Raw genomic sequence first — 20,373 nt, forward strand, 5'->3', positions numbered from 1 at the left:
CGTATTTTCCAGAAAATGTCAGTTTATTATTCAAGTTATACTGCTTGGCAGTGATGACCCTGGTGGCTGCAGCTTATACGATAGCTTTAAGATACACAAGGACATCAGACAGAGAACTCTACTTTTCAACCACAGCCGTGTGTATCACAGAAGTTATAAAGTTATTGCTAAGTGTGGGAATTTTAGCTAAGTGAGTATAAATACTTTTTAGTGTGTTAAATTATTAATTTTCACGAGTAGTGTTTCTCAACCTGGGGCAGTTTTGCTCTGCAGGAGATCTTTTTTTGGTTGGGCCCACTTGGGTGATGCTACTGGCATCTGCTGGGTGGGGGCCAAGGATGCTGCTAGACCTCCTACAATGCGTAGCACAGCCCTCCACAACAGTATCGTCCAGCCCCAAATATCAGCAGTGCAGGTCGAAAGACCCTGCTCTAAACCAGGGGTTGGCAAATTTTGATCCTTGGGCCAAATCTAGTTTGCTGCCTCTTTGTTGTAGCAGAGACTGTGGCTCGCAAAGCCTAAACTATTTACCACTTGGCCTTCACAGAAAAAATTACTGTCGTCTGTTTTAGAGGCATATAATGATAGTAATAGTTAATGTTTCTTGTGTTTCCTGTGTTAAGTGCTCTTCATATAAATCATCTAATCTGTATACATTTTTTAGGTAAGTACTGTACCCCTATTTTACCTACATAGCATCTGAGGTTCCTCAATATTACACTGTTAATATGTGGCAGCACTGGGCTTTGATTTGAATCAGTATCATCGTATGAGAATCGTTTTTAGCTAAGGATGCAGCATAAGAGAGGGTTAGGAATAGGGGCTTTGGAGTGACACATAACTTTAAACCTAGACTCACTGGCATTATGACTTTGCATACATCTCTTAACCTCTCTAAGTTTTAGTTTCTTTATTTTTTAATTGCAGAAAATAATACAGGGTTGTGAGAATTAAGTAAAATCTGGTAGGAAATTGCATTGGGGAAAGATTTATGAGATGTGGCCCTTTTGGGTCATGTGGCAGGTGAGAATTCATACAGGTTTCAAGGTGTGAGTTGGTGAGAGTGGGGCACCAGTGAGGAATAGCATGTGTGTAAGCTTTTAGGTAGAAACAAATTTCATATACTTTTAAATTTCACTTAACAGATATTTATTGATTTCCGTGTTACGGTTTTATAAAAAGTGTTGGATATACAAGTATAAATGAAATAGATATGGTTTCTCCTTGCTTGGAGCTTAGGCTTAGTGGAAGAGAGAGAAAATAAACCAGTAAACACACACATGATTACAAATAATCATGTGAAAAAAAATACTCTAAATATGATTTGGGGAGGGAGAAAAGAACAGAAAATTAACTTGAGGCCACATGGTGGCAAGCTTTAATATATTTGAGTTTAAGATCTATTTTGTGGGCTGAGATACTGTGGGAGCTTAACTTGTTAGGTTGTGAGTAGGGTAAAATCTCAGAACTTTCACAGTTTTGTACTTAACAAGATTTATTTTTATGGAGATTTGGCTTCGTTTAGGGGATTCTTCATTCTGGAAAATGTCAGATAAATAAGAGGCCTGGTTGTACCTTTAAAAGGCAATGTTCCAAATGCAAAAACCTGTGTCTAAAACTCCTCAGCAACTTATACACAGCAACCCAAGAGTTTAATAAAATCTTAAGGCTTGTCTTCTTTCAAGATAAATGTAGGGGTATTGAAAGAAGAAGTTATAAGGCAACCCATCTCTTCTTTTTATTCCCCAAATTCCATGGGGAGAATCAATTGTGGCTCAAGAATGAAATAGGACTGTCAAGCATGACATCAGCCATTTTGAACTATAAGGTCAAATCATGATTCAGTTGTTTTGTAACTGTTAGGAATTTTTAAAAACCAATGTGCAAAAAAAGCAGTGAGGGTTTGGTGTAACTCAGCCACTGAGCTATTTTGTGCTAACCCACCTGTATAGACTTTGTTTTATTTTGATGCTTTTCCAGCTTTGTATTGCTTGGTGTGTAGTATTTTCTTATTCTTCAGCTCTTCAATGTTATGGGTATGGTCAGTTGTAGTTTGTTTTGTGGAAGCTTTTTTTTTTTTTTTGAAATTACATAACAGCACAAAAATTTCTTAAACATTTTAAAAAAAATGTTTATTTATTTTAGAGAGAGAGAGAGTGAGCAAGAAAACGGGGAAGGGACAGAGAGAGAGAGAGAAGAGAGAGAGACAGAATCTGAAGCAGGCTCCAGGCTCCGACCTGTCAGAACAGAGTCCATCGTGAGATCATGACCCGAGCTGAAGTCAGACACTTAACTGACTGAGTCACTCAGGCACCCCAAAGTACAAAAATTTCTAAGAATTCACCAGACAAGTCAAATAATGGTGTTGAAATAACAACAGTTTGGAAAACCAAATTCTGTACTTGCTCAACATCGTCATCAATAATTAGTTGCTGTGTCTATCACTAGCATAATGTAAAGTCTCACAAGAGAGGCTCTTTTATGAACCTATACTTGCAGAGTATTCAAGACCAGGGATAACCAAGAAAAAGAATTATGACATGCATAGTTTTGGTAGTTGGCATTTGACATTATATGGATAACAAGAATTTGGCAGTGAAAGAGAATCATTTAAAGCACACAGTTTCTAAGTGGAAAAGCACTGGCAAAAAAATATATAGAATGTGAAACTAAATCCATTTGAAATTACTGGGTTTTTAAGTGAATGTAATTTTTGTGGAGAAATATGTTTGCAAATTTTCATGTGCTTATTCAGAACACATTGAAAGAAATGAAATACCTGCTATTCATAACAAGAAAATATTTTATTTCTTGGAACAAAGAAATTACTTTTAAGAGAGCATCTGTAAAAATGTTAATTTCTTAGAACGGTAAAAAAGTGAAAGATAAAGAAGAATTATTTCAACTGAGGAAGTCACAGACTGATAATTCCAAAGTGAAATGAAAGGCACTGTGATTGCTTCTTTAGCTTGTTCAGCAATATGTGGTTAGACCCTTGATAATGAAACTAAAACATAGCTATTTGGGAAAAGATATCCAGTGAAAATGTTGAAAGTTGGTTCTAGATCTTGAAAGGACAACTGGCTTTTATCAATTCACCTGAAACAGTTTGGAATATGAAAAAGATGAATAAAATACAGACTCCAGGTCACTAAGAATGAATTGAAGTGTTAAGAGTTGCAGCAAATGAAAAACCCAATAACTTTATATTTGTCTTTTTGATTGAATGATGTGAAATTTGCAAAGAAGTAAAAGATTTTCTGGATACTCTTCACGCTGTCATTTATTTGTATATATATTAAAATTGATAACTTAAAAAAAAGGTAGATCAAAGGCAAATAGGATGTTATGTAGTTTGTCAAAAAACACAAGTTGGATATTAGTGTTTTATTTTACTGTGATGGAGAAACTTAGAATATCAGAAAATATTTGTGGGAAGAGATTAGGTTTTGTTTCCAAAGTAGAAGCAATATTTTGTCATTTGGGAGAAAGGATAAAAACTTCAGGACATTGGGAGAATGTGAAAGAACTATATTAGAAATAATTAAAAGTTTGTAACTTGAAGAATCTTCAGAGAAGAAAAAGTGAGAAAAAATTAAATCCTGATAAAATTTCTCTCATATTATGAAAATAAAGTTAATGTAAAAATTAGACAACATGTTACAAATTCTGACTTGAAAATTTGGGAGAATGACAGGAAAAGGAAAGAAACCTGGAACTACTATTTAAATGTAAAAAAGTATTAAAAGAAGTAAAAGCTTCTTCCTCTTTCCCAGTCTTTACCCTATGACAAAATGCAATAACTTTATAGAGTTTATATAAATACTTCAAAACTTCAGTTTGGTCTGAACTTTACAGACAAGTTTGGCTGTTCATTTAGTATTGTCTCTACAGTAATTCTTTTTTTTATATATTAAATATAATTTATTGTCAAATTGGTTTCCATACAACACCCAGTGCTCATCCCAACAAATGCCCTACTCAATGCCCATCACCCACTTTCCCCTCTCCCCCACCCCCCATCAACCCTCAGTTTGTCCTCAGTATTTAAAAATCTCTTATGGTTTGTCCCTCCCTCCCTCTCTCTAACTTTTTTCCCCCCTTCCTCTCCCCTGTGGTCTTCTGTTAAGTTTCTCAGGATCCACATATGAGTGAAAATATATGGATCTCTCTCTGACTGACTTATTTCACTTAGCATAATATCCTCCAGTTTCATCCACATTGCTGCAAATGGCCAGATTCCATTCTTTCTCATTGCCAAGTAGTATTCCATTGTATACATAAACCACAGCTTCTTTATCCATTTGTCAGTTGATGGACATTTAGGTTCTTCCCATAATTTTGCTACTGTTGAAAGTGCTGCTATGAACATTGGGGTACAAGTGCCCCTATGCATCAGCACTCCTGTATCCCTTGGGTAAATTCCTAGCAGTGCTATTCCTGGGTCATAGGGTAGATCTATTTTTAATTTTTTGAGGAACCTCCACACTGTTTTCCAGAGCGGCTGCACCAGTTTGCATTCCCACCAACAGTGCAAGAGGGTTCCCGTTTCTCCACATGTTCTCCAGCATCTGTAGTCTACTTATTTGTTCATTGTAGCCACTCTGGCCAGTGTAAGGTGGTATCTCAGTGTGGTTTTGATTTGTATTTCCCTGACAAGGAGTGACATTGAGCATCTTTTCATGTGCCTATTGGCCATCTGGATGTCTTCTTTAGAGAAGTGTTTATTCATGTCTTCTGCCCATTTCTTCACTGATTATTTGTTTTTCAGGTGTGGAGTTTGGTGAATTCTTTATAGATTTTGGATACTAGCCCTTTGTCTGATATGTCATTTGCAAGTCTCTTTTCCCATTCTGTCGGTTGCCTTTTAGTTTTGTTGATTGTTTCCTTTGCAATGCAGAAGTTTTTTATCTTGATGAGGTCCCAATAGTTTTTAATTCCCTTGCCTTTGAAGATGTGTCAGGTAAGAAATTGCTGTGGCTGAGGTCAAAGAGGTTTTTCCTGCTTTCTCCTGTAGGGTTTTGATGGTTTCCTGTCTGACATTCAGGTCCTTCATCCATTTTGTTAAAGTATGTTCCTTCTCTCCCGACTTTCTTGAGGGCTTTTATTAAGAAAGGATGCTATATTTTGTCAAATGCTTTTTCTGCATCTATTGACAGGATCATATGGTTGTTATTTTTTCTTTTATGAATGTGATGTATCACACTGATTGATTTGCAAATATTGAACCAGCCCTGCAGCTCAGGAAAGAATCCCACTTGATCATGGTGAATAATTATTTTTTATATGCTGTTGAAATAGATTTGCTAGTATCTGGTTGAGAATTTTTGCGTCTATATTCATCAGGGATATTGGCCTGTAGTTCTCTTTTTTTGCTGAATCTCTGTCTGGTTTGGGAATCAAAGTAATGCTGGCTTCATAGATGAGTCTGGAAGTTTTCCTTCCCGTTCTGTTTTTCTGGAGTAGCTTGAGAAGGATAGGTATTAACTCTGCTTTAAATGTCTGCTAGAATTCCTCAGGGAAGCCATCTGGTCCAGACTCTTATTTGCTGGGAGATTTTTGATACCTGATTTGATTTCTTCACTAGTTAGTTATGGGTCTGTTCAAATGTTTTGTTTCTTCCCTTTTGAGTTTTGGTAGTGTGTGGGTGTTAATAATTTTTCATAGTATTCCCTGCTAATTGCTTGTATTTCTGAGGGATTGGTTGTAATAAATCCATTTTCATTTGTGCTTTTATATATTTGGGTCCTCTCTCTTTTCTTTTTGAGAAGCCTGGCTAGAGGTTTATCGATTTGTTTATTTTTTCAAAAACCAACTGTTGGTTTCATTGATCTGTTCTACTGTTGTTGGTTTTTTTTGATTCTATATTGTTTCTTTCTGCTCTGGTCTTTATTATTTCTCTTCTTCTTCTGGGTTTGGGGTGTCTTTCCTGTTCTGCTTTGAGTTCCTTTAGGTGTGCTATTAGATTTCGTATTGGGGATTTTTCTTGTTTCTTGAGATAGGCCTGGATTGCAATGTATTTTCCTCTTAGGACTGCCTTTGCTGCATCCCAAAGCATTTGGATTGTTGTATTTTCATTTTCATTTGTTTCCATATATTTTTAAATTTCTTATGTAATGGCCTGGTTGACCCATTCGTTTTTTAGTAGGGTGTTCTTTAACCTCCATGCTTTTGGAGGTTTTCTAGACTTATTCCTGTGGTTAATTTCAAGTTTCATAGCATTGAGATCTGAAAGTGTGCGTGGTATGATCTCAATTCTTTTATATCTATTGAGGGCTGTTTTGTGACCCAGCATGTGATCTATCTTGGAGGATGTTCCATGTGCACTCGAGAAGAAAGTATAGCTTTGGGATGCAGAGTTCTAAATATATCTGTCAAGTCCATCTGGTCCAGTGGATCATTCAGGGCCGTTGTTTCTTTACTGATTCTCTGTCTACTATCCATTGTTGTCAGTGGAGTATTAAAGTCCCCTGCAATTACCACATTCTTATCAATAAGGTTGCTTATGTTTGTGATTAATTGTTTTATACAGTCGGGTGCTCTTGAATTTGGTGCATAGGCATTTATAATTGTTAGCTCTTCCTGATGGATAGACCCTGTAATTATTATATAATGCCCTTCTTCATCTCTTGTTATGGCCTTTAATTTAAAGTCTAGTTTGTGTGATGTAAGTATGGCTCCTCCAGCTTTCTTTTGACTTCCAGTTGCATGATAGGTAGTTCTCCATCCCCTCACTTTCAATCTGAAGGTGTCCTCGGGTCTAAAATGAGTCTCTTTAGACAGCAAATAGATGGGTCTTGGTTTTTTTTATCCATTCTGATACCCTATGTCTTTTGATTGGAGCACTTAGTCCATTTACATTCAGTGTTGTTATTAAAAGATATGGGTTTAGAGTCATTGTATTATCTGTAGATTTCATGCTTGTAGTGATATCTCTGGTACTTTGGTCCTTGCAACATTTTACTCACAGAATCCCCCTTAGGATCTCTTGTAGGGCTGGTTTAGTGGTGATGAATTCCTTCAGTTTTTGTTTGTTTTGGAAAATCTTTATCTCTCCTTCTATTCTCAGTGACAGGGTTACTGGATAAAGGATTCTCGGCTGCGTATTTTTCTGGTTCATCACGTTGAAGATTTCCTGCCATTCCTTTCTGGCATGCCAAGTTTCAGTAGATAGGTCTGCTACTACCCTTATGTGTCTACCTTTGTATGTTAAGTCCTGTTTATCCCTAGCTGGTTTCAGAATTCTCTCTTTATCCTTGTATTTTGCCAGTTTCACTATGATATGTCGTACAGAAGATCGATTCAAGTTATGTCTGAAAGGAGTTCTCTGTGCTTCTTGGATTTCAGTGCCCGTTTCCTTCCCAAGATTGGGGAAGTTCTCAGCTATGATTTGTTCAAGTATACCTTCAGCCCCTTTCTCTCTCTCTCTTTCTTCTGGAATTCCTATGATACGGATGTTGTTCTGTTTTAATTGCATCACCTTGTTCTCTAATTCTCCCCTCGTACTCCTAGATTTTTTTATCTCTCTTTTTCTCAGCTTCCTCTTTTTCTATATTTATACCTTCTAATTCACCTATTCTCTCCTCTGCCTCTTCATTCCTCGCTGTGGCTGCCTCTATTTTGTTTTGCACCTAATTTATAGCATTTTTTAACTCATCATGACTATATTTTAGTCCCTTGATCTCTGCAGCAATAGATTCTCTGCTGTCCTCTATGCTTTTTCAAGCCCAGCAATTAAGTTTATAACTATTATTCTAAATTCTTGTTCAGTTATATTGCTTAAATTGGTTTTGATCAATTTGTTAGCTGTCGCTACTTCCTGGAATCTCTTTTGAGGAGAATTCTTCTATGTCATCATTTTGGCTAGTTTTCTGTCCCTTATGCACAACAGCTTGTTGTGTGCTCTGCATTGCGAGCCCTGCTATATCAAAGGGGGGGTCATATACTTTCCAGGGCCTGGCCCTTCAGGAGGTGTTTTTTGTTTTTGGAGATTGTTACTTGCTCTCTGTTGTTGTGACTTTGGTTTTTTTATTACCCTGCTCATAGTGATATATTGGACCCTCCACCAGATGTGCTTTGATTTGTTACTTGGAGTAGCCCTATGAAGGAATACAAACAGACAAACAGGAGATACAAACACACAAAGAAATAAAACAAACAACACAAAAAACTGAAAACAAAAAACCAAAAACACAGACTATAAGTAAAGAAGAGGGTGGAGGCAGTGCTGATGGAAGAGCACATACAAAGAGAGAAATGCCGGGGGTGGGGTGGGGGGGGAGGGAATAAACGTTGTTTAGGCAGAGAGACTAAAAGGCTTAATCCAGAGAGAGAGAAAGGAAAATAAAGACAGAGGTGGGGAAAACAAAACGAAGATAAAGTTACCCAACAGAGACACTATATGGTTTGATTATTCCAGAAAGAGAGAAAGGAATGTAAAGAAGGAGGTATCAAGAGGAAGGATTAAATATGTCTGTTTAGACAAACCAATAACCAGAGTAACCAGCCTAGAGGAGGGCAAGGATAAGGAGGAGAAATGCGGGGGTGGGGGGGTGGAGAGTATATGTATATATTCAGAATTGACCTAGAGTTAATCCAGGGAGTGCTGCAGCGCTGGTCTGGAGAAGCTGTCCGCAGGGCCTGTCCAGTTCCAGTAGATACACAGTTATCTGGTGTGAAGGGGCGTGATTTGGTGTAGTCTGGACCCACCTCCACTATGGGCCCCAGGACTCATCCCTCAGGCCCCACCTTGGTGGTGGGGGGGGGGTTGGGAAACGGTGATCCTGTAGTCTCTTCTCCACGGACCTGGACCTGGTGGACTCTGTTTGAGTCATTCTCATTGTGCTGTGGGTGCATATGGGGCATCCCTTCTTGGTCCGCCAACTTCCCTGACCCTGCGCTTGGCCAGGATTCAAAGTCCTGCTCCATGCACTCTGGCACTGGGGAAGCACCTCTCAGTGCAGCCTGATATGTGGTCCTGGCTGGCTTTGTCTGTGCCACCACACTTCAGGGAGGACCGCCTTCTCCTACCATGGACTGCGCCGCCAAGCCCACAGGTTGGGGGGGAGGGTGGTGGCAGACTAAGGCAGACGCAGGCAGGCTTTGTCTTTTCCCACAGCACTCCAGGGAGGGGGCCGCTTTCTCCTGCTGCAGACTGTGCCACTGACCTCGCCCCTGAGCCCCGGGGTGGCGGACGCAGGCAGGCTTTGTTCTGTCCCACCACACTCCAGGGAGAGGGCTGCTTTCTCCCACTGTGGACAGCGCCCTCCACCTAGCCACTGAGCCTGGGGGTGGAGAACACAGGCAGGCTTTGTACTGTCACGCAGCCCTCCAGGGAGGGGACTGCTTTCTCCCACTGCGACTGCGTCCCTGGACTACCACCGAACCCAGGGCTGGCTCCCCTCCTTCCCAGGTGCACAAACAGGGAGCCAGCCCCAGTCTGAAGAAAGCCCTGCAGTTAGAGATGGGATCCCTCTCATTCCCAGTTCGGGGTCTTGTCTGCTGTCCAGATACGGTCCTACACTTTCCTAACTGCTTCCTCTTCCCTTTGTCTCTGCCGAAGGGGATCCCTACCGTCTGTGCCTACGCAGCCTGTTTTATCTCCCCCAGTTTGCAATTACCCACCTATCTTTTCTCAAGTTGTCCCATTTTATTCCTGTTAGATTCAGTCTGTTTTATTCCCAGACTCTGGGGTTCAAAGTCCTCTGGCTTCCGCACTTCTTTGAGAGACGCAGAAGTATGGATCCCCCTACTTCACCACGTTGGCCCTTCTACGGTAACGCTCTTTGCTCAGAATATGTTTAGTCTTGGCTAATTGTTGAAGAAGTACATATCATTTTATAGTATGTAGAGATGGGGGCAGAGACTCAAGAAATTTCTTGAAATTTTTAGTGTCTTTTATAATTAAGGTTCACTTACAGAGAAATATATGACTGCCACATGCAACTAATGTTTCACTTCCTCCAAATATTTTAAACATATAGTCATACTCCTTCATTTATTCATTCATTTATCAAGTTATGTGCTCAACACTTTCAGATGTAAGAAGGATAGTCGCAAACTGCAAAGGTATAGGTCTGTCCTCATGGAGCTTATAGCCTAGTAGAGAACCAGATATTAAGCAAATAACTAATACATTGGTGGAATGTAAATGTAAATGAATGGGTGTAATGTAAATAGAGGATGCTGTAAATAAGTATAATAGAGGGTCTGCATTTGGGTAGGAAGGCTTTCTCTCTGAGAAAGTTACATTTAAAACTAGACCTGAAGATTGAGTAGAAGTTGTGTAGGGAAAGAGCTGAGGGAAGGCAGACATAACAGTGTGTTTGAAGTACCTGAGGCAGAAAGATTCTTGATTTTTAAGGAACAACAGCAGCAAATCACTATGTCTGGAGTGTTGTGAGAAGGGGAGTGGTGCTAAGATGAAGCCGGAGAGGTCTGCAGGATATCAAGACTAAGTCTATGGGCCTGTGAGGAATTTTAGATTTTATCTGATGTGCATTAGGCAATAATTGAATGGTTTAAATCAGGGACCAACCAGTGGTGACCCATTTTGTTTTAAGAGTCACTGATCTTTGAGGAGAATGGATTTGAAGGGTACAAGAGTTGGAAGTAAGGAAGTTTATTACAGGCCAGAGATAATGGCCTACAGTGACAACACAGGTTAAAGAGAAGTTAATGGATCTGAGTTATGTTCTGTAAGGAATATCTATAGGACTTGGTGATGGGTTTTTGTACACAGGTGATTCTTTTTTTTTACTTTTTTATGTTTATTTTTGAGAGAGGGAGAGAGAACATGAGTGGGGGAGGGGCAGAGAGAGAGGGAGAGAGTCTGAAGCAGGCTCTGTGCTGACAGCAGAGAGCCCGATGTGGGGTTCGAACTCATGAACCATGAGATTATGACATGAGCCAAAGTTGGATACTTAACTGACTGAGCCACCCAGGCACCCCTACGGTTGATTTTTATTCATATTAGTTCTTTGAAGTCACCATGGACACTGAATTAGTTAATACTGAACCAGTGCTCCTAGAGGAAAAACTGTTAGGTTCCTGTGAGCCTCTGGTTACAATATTTTCATCAACTGATCAATATATAACCTTGTTTTATATGTGTTTCTGTTTTAAAGACACCTTACTTAATATATGTTGATTTGTTAGCACTGAACTCAACAGCCAATAGCACTGTAACTCATGCCTAAAGAAATCTTATCTAACATCTGTTTTCTCCTTTAAGGCACATTACAGCTGTGTTGGAATTGAACAATATGCTTGGAGGCCATTTTAAATAGCAAAATCACCACCAAAAAGCCCAAGCATGTGGAAAATGTGGCATTCAATAGACTACATTTGTTTACAGTAGAAGAACTGAAACAAGAAGGCAGAGCATTGTTTTTTTTGAGCTCAACTGGGAATGTGTGTATTAGGCAACTCAAAATTTTGGCAGCTCTGTATATGTCTGCCTATGATTGTAAAAGTGCTGAGAGTATTGATTTTGAGGTTACAAATACACTTTAGCAAATAGGTAGATTTGTACATACAGAACCCATGAATAATGAGGATCAGCTACAAGGTGAGGGAAGGGAGGTGTTAATCATATCTGTGTTTCTTAATATAAAAAGCTGGATAGAGTTATTTTTTTCTGAGACAGGAAAAAAGCAGATTTGAGGGAAGGGGATATCAAGAATTTAATTTTGGGTAGGTATAATTAGTTTTTAGTGTCTCTGAGACATCCAAGTGAGCTATGGAGAATAAGCAGTTGCACTGGTAAGTCTGGAACACAGAAAAGAGGTCTGGGCTAGAGAAGTAAACACGGACATCCTTATCACATGAAGTATTTAATCTCATGGGATTAGAAGAAATTGTCAGAAGAGAGCAATCTCATAAAACTATTTTCATTTTCAATGCCTGTTGACTCCATATACCGTAAAGATTACTTTTTTCTGGACAATATACAACTAGAAACCACAGAACCTACATAAAGAACACACAATAATAGATGCAGTATGTTTAGACAAATGGAGGTCAGCTTGTTTAAAAAATAACAAGAGTCAGTCTAGTGTGAAGCAGTGTCCTAGAATTTTGTAAGAGTTAAATTAAGCAGAGTAGGGTAAGCATAACTTCAGTCAAGTGCCCGAATTAGACAAATTAGAATATTTAGGTCCTAGGATTTTGAGTAGAGGCTGTTGTAGCTCCAGGGATTCTGGTGAGCTTGGAAATCTGAAGTCGAGTCACTCGTCTCTTGAGTCAGAACTTTGAGACTTGAAAGGGGCCAATTAATATGATCTCTGTCTAATAAATTTGACCAGACCAAATGGATCAGCAAGGTTCCAGACTCATGTTTTAAATGAATGGCCAGTCTCTCAGGAGTTGAGGTGGTAGGGAGTTTCTCTACCTAGGGAATTCTATTTGGATAGAATTCATGTTGGCAATCCAGGTCAAATGGTGGAGACTCCATTCTCTTTGGATCTTTCTCTTCCTTTTTCCCTTCCTTGGTGTAGAAGTAGTGGGATCGCATCCCCTGAAACATGGGTATTATTAGTATGGAAAAAAAACTTTGTAGGCTGGCTGGCTTGCTGAAACATTGGAAGACAATAGCTTAATTTTAATCTCAAATCTTTTCTTTGTCGTGTGTGTGTGTGTGTGTGTATACGTGTATATATACACACATGTACACATATACATGTGTATATATGCTTACACACACGCACACATATGTGCACACATATGCACATATACATATGTGTACATTACCTATACACATATACACACATACGCTAATATATGTGTATGTGTGTACACATACATGTACAAGTGTGTACACATATGTGTGCACACACATATGTGTGCACACATATGTATATATGTACACACATATATATACATATACACACAAACACACACACATATATGCACACACAAATTCTAAATGAAATTCACTTGAAATTTTTATCTCTGATGTATTTAGGATATTTAACTTTTTTTTTTTTTAATTTTTTTTTTTCAATGTTTATTTATTTTTGGGACAGAGAGAGACAGAGCATGAACGGGGGAGGGGCAGAGAGAGAGGGAGACACAGAATCGGAAACAGGCTCCAGGCTCTGAGCCATCAGCCCAGAGCCCGACGCGGGGCTCGAACTCACGGACCGCGAGATCGTGACCTGGCTGAAGTCGGACGCTTAACCGACTGTGCCACCCAGGCGCCCCTAGGATATTTAACTTTTTCAAGGAAACATAGATTTGCTTTAGTGAGGAGTGTGATACATATTGGGGGCAACAAAAACCATGGGTTTCATTTACATCTCTTCAGAAACAAAGTAAACACACATCTTTCAGGTTGTGGTAAGAGAACAGAAGGCAGAGAAATGCATACTTTGGTGTGGTCTCCAAGAAAACTGAGCATTAAATGAGGAAAATACTTACTGCTATAATATATAATGTTGTAAGTTAAAACTGCCTTAGAAAAACCAAAGAATGATGTTTCTTTTTGTCACCATTGTCAAAAATGAATTTTGAAAACCTAATGAGCAGGCATCTAACTTCTTTCCTTTAGAAAGCAACTAACTACACTCTGGAATATAATCTGTTAATCACTGTCAATATGTGTTATGTGAAGTGCCAAACACCTTACAAGATTGCAGCAACTAAATTTGTTGCAGATATTCAGGATTGATGGTATTTAGAGTGGCAGGCTGCCCGAGTGATCGTGTTAAGGAAACATTCTTTTCTGTCTCCCCTCAAACAGTGAGGGAAACATACAGGTACATACAGCTAATTTTCATTTCATTCGTGTACCTTTATTTTAGTTGTAGCTATTATTTCATCTTCTATTATGAGAAATCTTAGGCTGAGGGAAGATTTATTTGCCAAAGATACGTAGAAAGTGATTTGCAGTGATAGGATTAGAAGACATGTTGACTGATCTTTAATTTTCAAATTATGAGTCTTTTAGAATAGTGAAATAATTGAGCAGTTTTTGATTAGCAAGGACAAAGATAAGAATATAGTAGCATTGTTAGACATTTCAGTAGTCTTCAATTTTGTTTTTTGTTTTTCTCATTTTTTATTTCTAAATCTAACGTTTTACCAAGTATGCTTTTTTTAAAAAAAGCTTACATATTTATTTTTGAGAGAGAGCGAGAGAGAGAGAGAGAGCGAGAGCACACAAGTGAGAGTGGGGTGGAAAGAGAGAATCCCAAGCAGGCTCCATGCTGTCAGTGCAGAGCCCAACATGGGGTTCAATCTCAAGAACTATGAGATCATGACCTGAGCCAAAATCAAGGGTCTGACACTTGACCGACTGAGCCACTGAGGTGCCCCTACCATGTATACTTTATAGTCTTTCTCTGTATGTGTTTGTGCGTTTTTTTTCTGAATTATGTGAGAGGAAGTTTTATACAAGGTGTCCCTTTGTTACCTAGATTCTTTAGTGCATATTGCTTGAAACAATGACATTCTGTTACCTAATCATAAAATATCAAAGTTGAGACATCAGTATTGACACAGTACTGTTATTTGACAAACCTTAGATAATTTTGCCACTTGCCCACTAACGTCCTTTTTTAAAAGTTTACTTATTTTTGAGAGAGCGCAGTGGGGTAGGGGCAGAGAGAGGGAGGCAGAGAATCCCAAGCAGGCTCTGCACTGCCAGCACAGAGCCCAATGCAGGGCTAGAACCCATGAACTGTGAGATCATGACCTGAGCTGAAGTCAGACGCTTAACTGACTGAGCCACCTGGTGACCCTAATGACTTTAATAGTAAAATAATATTTAACTGTTCTATCTCTAGCTTCCTTTAATTTGGGACAGTTCCCCCATCTTTCTTTTTTTCATATCTTTGACATAGTTAAAGAGCATAGTCCCTTTATTTAACAGAATGTCCCTCAGTTTATGTTTAGTGAAGGTGTTCATATGATTAAATTTGTTTGTTTTTTGTTTTGGTCAGAAATATCACAGAAATGATGTCTTCTCAGGGCATTGTATCATGAGGCACGCAGTATCTATTTGCTCCATCACTGGTAATTTAATTTTGATCGTTTAAGGTAGTGCCTGCTGGGTTTCTCCACATAGTTACCCATTTTCTCTTTGTAAATTATAAAGATCTTGTGGAGAGATACTTTGTGACGAAGTAAATACTGTTTCTTATAACACCTTCACTCACTAGTGTTATGGCCAAATGGTAATTTCTTAATTCCATAATTTCTTGTACATTTATTGCTTAGCATTCTACTCTGAGAAGCTTTCCTTTTTTGTCTCTGTCTTTCTCACACACAACATAGATTCATGAATTCATTTTAGGGGTTAGGATCCATTAATATATATTTTGATGCTCAAATTGTCCCAGATTTGGGCAGTGGGATTTTCTTGAAGCTTCTCTGTCTCTCTCTCTCTCTTTCTCTCTTTCATATTTTTATCAATCTCTGAGCAACTTGTTTAGCATAGCAAGGTACCTGTCCTAACCTTAAATCATATGTTTCTTCAAGAAAACTTGTTCCTTTTTTTTTTTTTTTAAATTTTTTGAGAGTGGTATTTAGAAACCATAATCTACCCCAAAATCTTCTGGGGTGTCATTGCTTCTAGGCCCTTTCAGCAGAGGTAGGAAATACATGTATGTGTATACATACACACCTATCTGTTTATGTGTATGTATGTCTGTGTGTATAACCATAAGTTATATAATGTTTGATACCTATAATTACCATCTAAGATCACAGTTCATTTTAACCTTCCCTTACCATATTTGTTCCCTTTTCTAATGGTGATGAGTCTGGCTTCCATTTTCTTAAGATATTTACTTATTTGCTTTAGAGTACATAAATAGATTCAGAATTTCTAACAGACAGCTGTGAAAAAACCTAACTAAAGTTCAGTATTTGTATGTAGGTGTTTTACCTTTAGTTTTAGAGCATATAGTAAAAAGACTGTGTTTTTTAGAATACTTAGGTTAGTTCTCTTTTTCCTCTTCAGTGTAATTTTGTTATTCATTTAAAAAACTGACCCTTTTTTTGTTTGTAATCAATTTTAAGTTTTTCATCCTTGTTGATTTTGTTTATAATTTACAGTAATTTTTGGAATATGAAATTATACTTATTTTAATAAATTAGAACTGTAGAAAAAAAGGGAGTATGGGGAAGAAATAATAGATGGCTACTTTGATAAATGTTTAAAGTTTACATGGACTAATTGGTGAGTTTCAATTATATGTAATATGTGTGTATACATGCTATATACACTGTGTTCCACTGTACTTTTTTTTTCCACTTAAATGTTTTATCTTAGAGTTTGTTCCATGTCAGTACATATAAATCTATCTCATTCGTTTTAAGAGCTGAGTTGTGTTCCATTATATGGATATACTATATATTCTATTCTCTATGGATGGGCATTTGGTTTGTTTGCAGTCTATACAAAGGTATAGTTAACTGTTTTCTTACTACACTGCTGTGCACATGTATGATTACAGTCAGATCACTTTTATTTTTTTTTTATTTTTTTTTTCAACGTTTATTTATTTTTGGGACAGAGAGAGACAGAGCATGAACGGGGGAGGGGCAGAGAGAGAGGGAGACACAGAATCGGAAACAGGCTCCAGGCTCCGAGCCATCAGCCCAGAGCCTGACGCGGGGCTCGAACTCCCGGACCGCGAGATCGTGACCTGGCTGAAGTCGGACACTTAACCGACTGCGCCACCCAGGCGCCCCCAGTCAGATCACTTTTAAATCGAAAACGAAATTACTAAATCCTATTTTTTGGGGAGGGGACAGGTGAGCAGTTTGATGTTGCAAAAGCTCTATATGTGATTAAGTTGGTTTTTAAGAATCTTTGAGTTATAAATTACCAATTTCTAAGTTATAGTCTGAAACATAAAACAGTATAGCGTTTAAAATATTTTGGTATTTCAAACTAGTTACTACTACAGGTCACAGGAAAATTACTGATTAGCTGTATTCTTTACTAAATGCTGTCACAGCTATTAAAACTGACAGTTTTGATTTAAACCTGTCATTTGTGGTATGAAGAAATGGAAGTGCAAACACTTTCGCATTGTCTTAGACCAAAGTCAACTTTGTATTGTTTGTTTTTCACCACAGTCTATAAAGACTCAATAAATCTAGCAGGATGTGTAAATATACATATATTTTGGGTGTTTTTAGTAATAAATGAAATACATTATATAAGACTGGAGAAAATTGTTTTACTTAAAATTATAATTTTAATTATTTTGTAGTGTTATCTAGAATAATGTAGCTGTCAAATACTTACAGATTATATAGCCCTATTCGGTTTCTCCTGTGGGGTTTACATTTTTGACTGCCTCTTTGTACCCATGTTGTAATGGGTTTAGGGTCATAGGGAGGATGTAAAAGTCATGTTCCTTATGATAGGTATTTTTGTCCTCAAGTGACCTCATTATTGGTTTTTATATCTAGTTCTCAAAGTCTTTTATGTGAGTTAATCATACTTAACTTTGCAGATAATAAATTTATAAACAAGATTTAACTTTCTTAAGCTCATAAGTAACTTGTGTTTCATTTTGCACAGTGCCTTGGTAACTAGCCAAGGATTTTATGCCTCCTAGTAGTTCTCATCAGATCAGGAACTGGAAGAATGAGGCCTACTTTTGACCAAACATAGGTCAAAAAGAATTGGTTTCAGCCGGTTGATGGGAAATTTTAGGGGGGGAGGCAGCAGCGGAATCTCTGCAATCAATGTGGAGCTTCAGAAATTTTTCAGGTAACAAAAGGTTGCACACAGATTCTATTCCAGTGATAAAAATCAAAAACTGTTTTAAATAAGAAATTTAATGGGAAAGATGATCTCTTTAAAAAAAATTGTATGTTTTATTATACATGCTTTTTTTCTTATTTAGCAATGTCATTTATAGAATGTAATACAATTTGTTTTTAACAAAAGGTCCTTAATAAAGGATTTGATTTCTAAGAAAATAACAGGGCAGGAAAATGGAAGAAAAAATGGCCTTTTGTTTTTATGTGTTCCTTTTTATACTATATTCAAGGCTGTAATATATTTAGAATTGAGTATTTTTGCTTAATAGTAAAATAATATAGGACTACTAGTGTTTTTTGGAAGATATATTGCAGTTATGTATTTTTTTTTAACTTTAGTGAGTAAAGTTAAATGCAAGCTTTAAGAGCTATACTTTTTTTTTAAGAGCTATATTCTTAATACTGTTGTTAAATTAAACAGGATTTATTCTGATCAATATTCTTATGCCTCCTAAACCTCTTTATTCTTTCTGATATATATATATTTTTTTAACATTTAAAAAAATGTTTATTTTTGAGTGTGTGCATGTGGTTGAGGAGCAGAGAAAAAGGGAGACAGAGGGTCTGGAGCGGGCTCTGTGCTGACAGTTCGATGCAGGGCTCAAACCCACGAATCGTGAGATCATGGACCGAGCCACCTAGGAACCCTTGATGTTTCTATTATTGTAGAGCTTTTGTTTTCTTTTATAAGTTCTTTTAGCATTCTCTGCTATTTTTTATAACTAACTTTGAAATATCTTATTATAATTATATAATATTGCTATAATTGTAAGGCACTACAGTGAAATTTGAAGTTTCCAGTAGTTAGCATTCTGAAATAGCTTGGTTTCTCTAATATCTGTATTAGAGAAGGAACCAGAAAAATATACTAAAGCCTTCCTGGCAGTGAATAAATAGTAGCTCCTAAGCACCCAACACAAATGAGAGAGCCAGAAGAGCCAAAGACCTGAAGTCAGTCCGGACCCAGTGTACTTTACTGGTTTGTCACAATGAAGGAGTACTCAGATTGGCTGGTGATGTCGCACAGGCCCTGCTTTTTTATTTTTTGAGAGAGAGAGAGAGGGTAGGGGGAGAGGGAGACAATCTTAAACAGGTTCTTTGCTTGCTTAGTGTGGAGCCTGATGCTGGGCATGATCTCACAACCATGAGATCTTGACCTGAGCCGAAATCAAGAGTTTGACACTTAACCGACTGAACCACCCAGGTGCCTCTCATAGGTCATTCTTTTTATGTGAAAGCTGAAAGTGTGATGGACAAGGTAACAAAGGACAAAAGTGTCAGGGAGAAAAGGGACCACAGCAACTTTGATTATTGGTGCAGGCATGGTGGTTATTAGAAACAGTAATTAGATACTTATGTAGTCCATATTCCAAATAGGGCATAGAGAGCCAGTGATAAAATGGCCACCTCTTTTCTGGATAGGCAATAATTCATCTGATACCATTGAAGGCTTAGAGTATCTCTAAGGGGTGGAAGTAAAATGGCATTGCCCATAGCAAGGGATTAGGGAAAGAACTAGCCACTATACTGGAGCTTGGGGAATCCAGCGTAGATTGGTGGACATGGTGGTGGAATGTGGGAGATGGGGACAAATGGGTATTTCTCCGTGAGAACCACTCTGAAGATATAGCAATATATGTCAGTATTTTGGAAGGCATTAAAAGTAAAAGTACAAAAGCAGTATCCTGTACTTCATAGTCTGTAAGATTTATATCTTTGCTATTTTGTGCTTACTAGTGAGAAGTAGGACATTAAAGAAAATGTTATGTTTTCTAATACATCATCTTGTTAAGATGGCTCTTTGAATTGTACTCCTGTGGTTCCTTTTATTTTAATGTTTCTCTTTAATTTTGTTATTCAATTCTATAATTGAGGGAAAACATTCTGTGAAAAAAATAGGGTTTAAGGTATTGAGAAAGTATATAGGACATCTTAGATTTGCATTAAAAAGTAATTTAAAGAAGAATGTCACATTAAAAAAAAGGGTGGGGGGCATCTGGGTGGCTCAGTTGGTGAAGTATCCAGCTTCTGCTCAGGTCATGATCTCATGGTTCATGGGTTCAAGCCCCACATTGGGCTCTCCTGACAGTTCAGAGCCTGGATCCTGCTTTGGATTCTGTGTCTCCCTCTCTCTCAAAAATAAACATTAAAAAAACAAAAAACAAAAAACTGTCAAATGTTTGAAGAGCCAATCTTCAGATACCTGGAGAACTCCACTATGTAGAATTTCTCAGTAGTGATCTTTTTGGTATTCTTTCCTTCTTCTGGATAGAGTTTGTAGTCTCCCATCAGGCTGTGTGCATTACTTTTCAGCAGATAGATTTACCATTGTGGTGTGGAGCATGTTGAATTTGGCAGCAGAGGAAGACCTGTAACTAAGAAGGGTGTCTTGTTTTTATGACCTAGGCCACATTTCCTGTCATACTTAAGCATTTTCTTGCATAGGCACAGGTGATCAGTTCGACACTGGACTTTTTGCCCCCCACTTCAGAACATGGGGAATTATTTTTGCAGTCTTTAAATATGAGAAAATTCAGTTACCATTGATTTTGTTGACCAAACATGTAAAAGGCTCATTGTGACTGTCAT

The 20,373-nt window shown here is 37.9% G+C and overlaps 1 protein-coding gene across 1 annotated transcript in view; it reads left to right on the plus strand.

Moving 5' to 3' along the window:
* Positions 1–20,373, plus strand: part of SLC35A1 (solute carrier family 35 member A1) — a 55,047-nt gene that overhangs the window by 24,068 nt on the left and 10,606 nt on the right. The window contains exon 4 of the mRNA XM_047860403.1: positions 13–190. Within this exon, the coding sequence (XP_047716359.1) occupies positions 13–190 (178 nt within the window). The remainder of the gene's footprint in view (positions 1–12; positions 191–20,373) is intronic.

The sequence above is a fragment of the Prionailurus viverrinus genome, chromosome B2 (genome assembly GCF_022837055.1).
Source record: "Prionailurus viverrinus isolate Anna chromosome B2, UM_Priviv_1.0, whole genome shotgun sequence".
NCBI classification, from domain to species: Eukaryota; Metazoa; Chordata; class Mammalia; order Carnivora; family Felidae; genus Prionailurus; species Prionailurus viverrinus.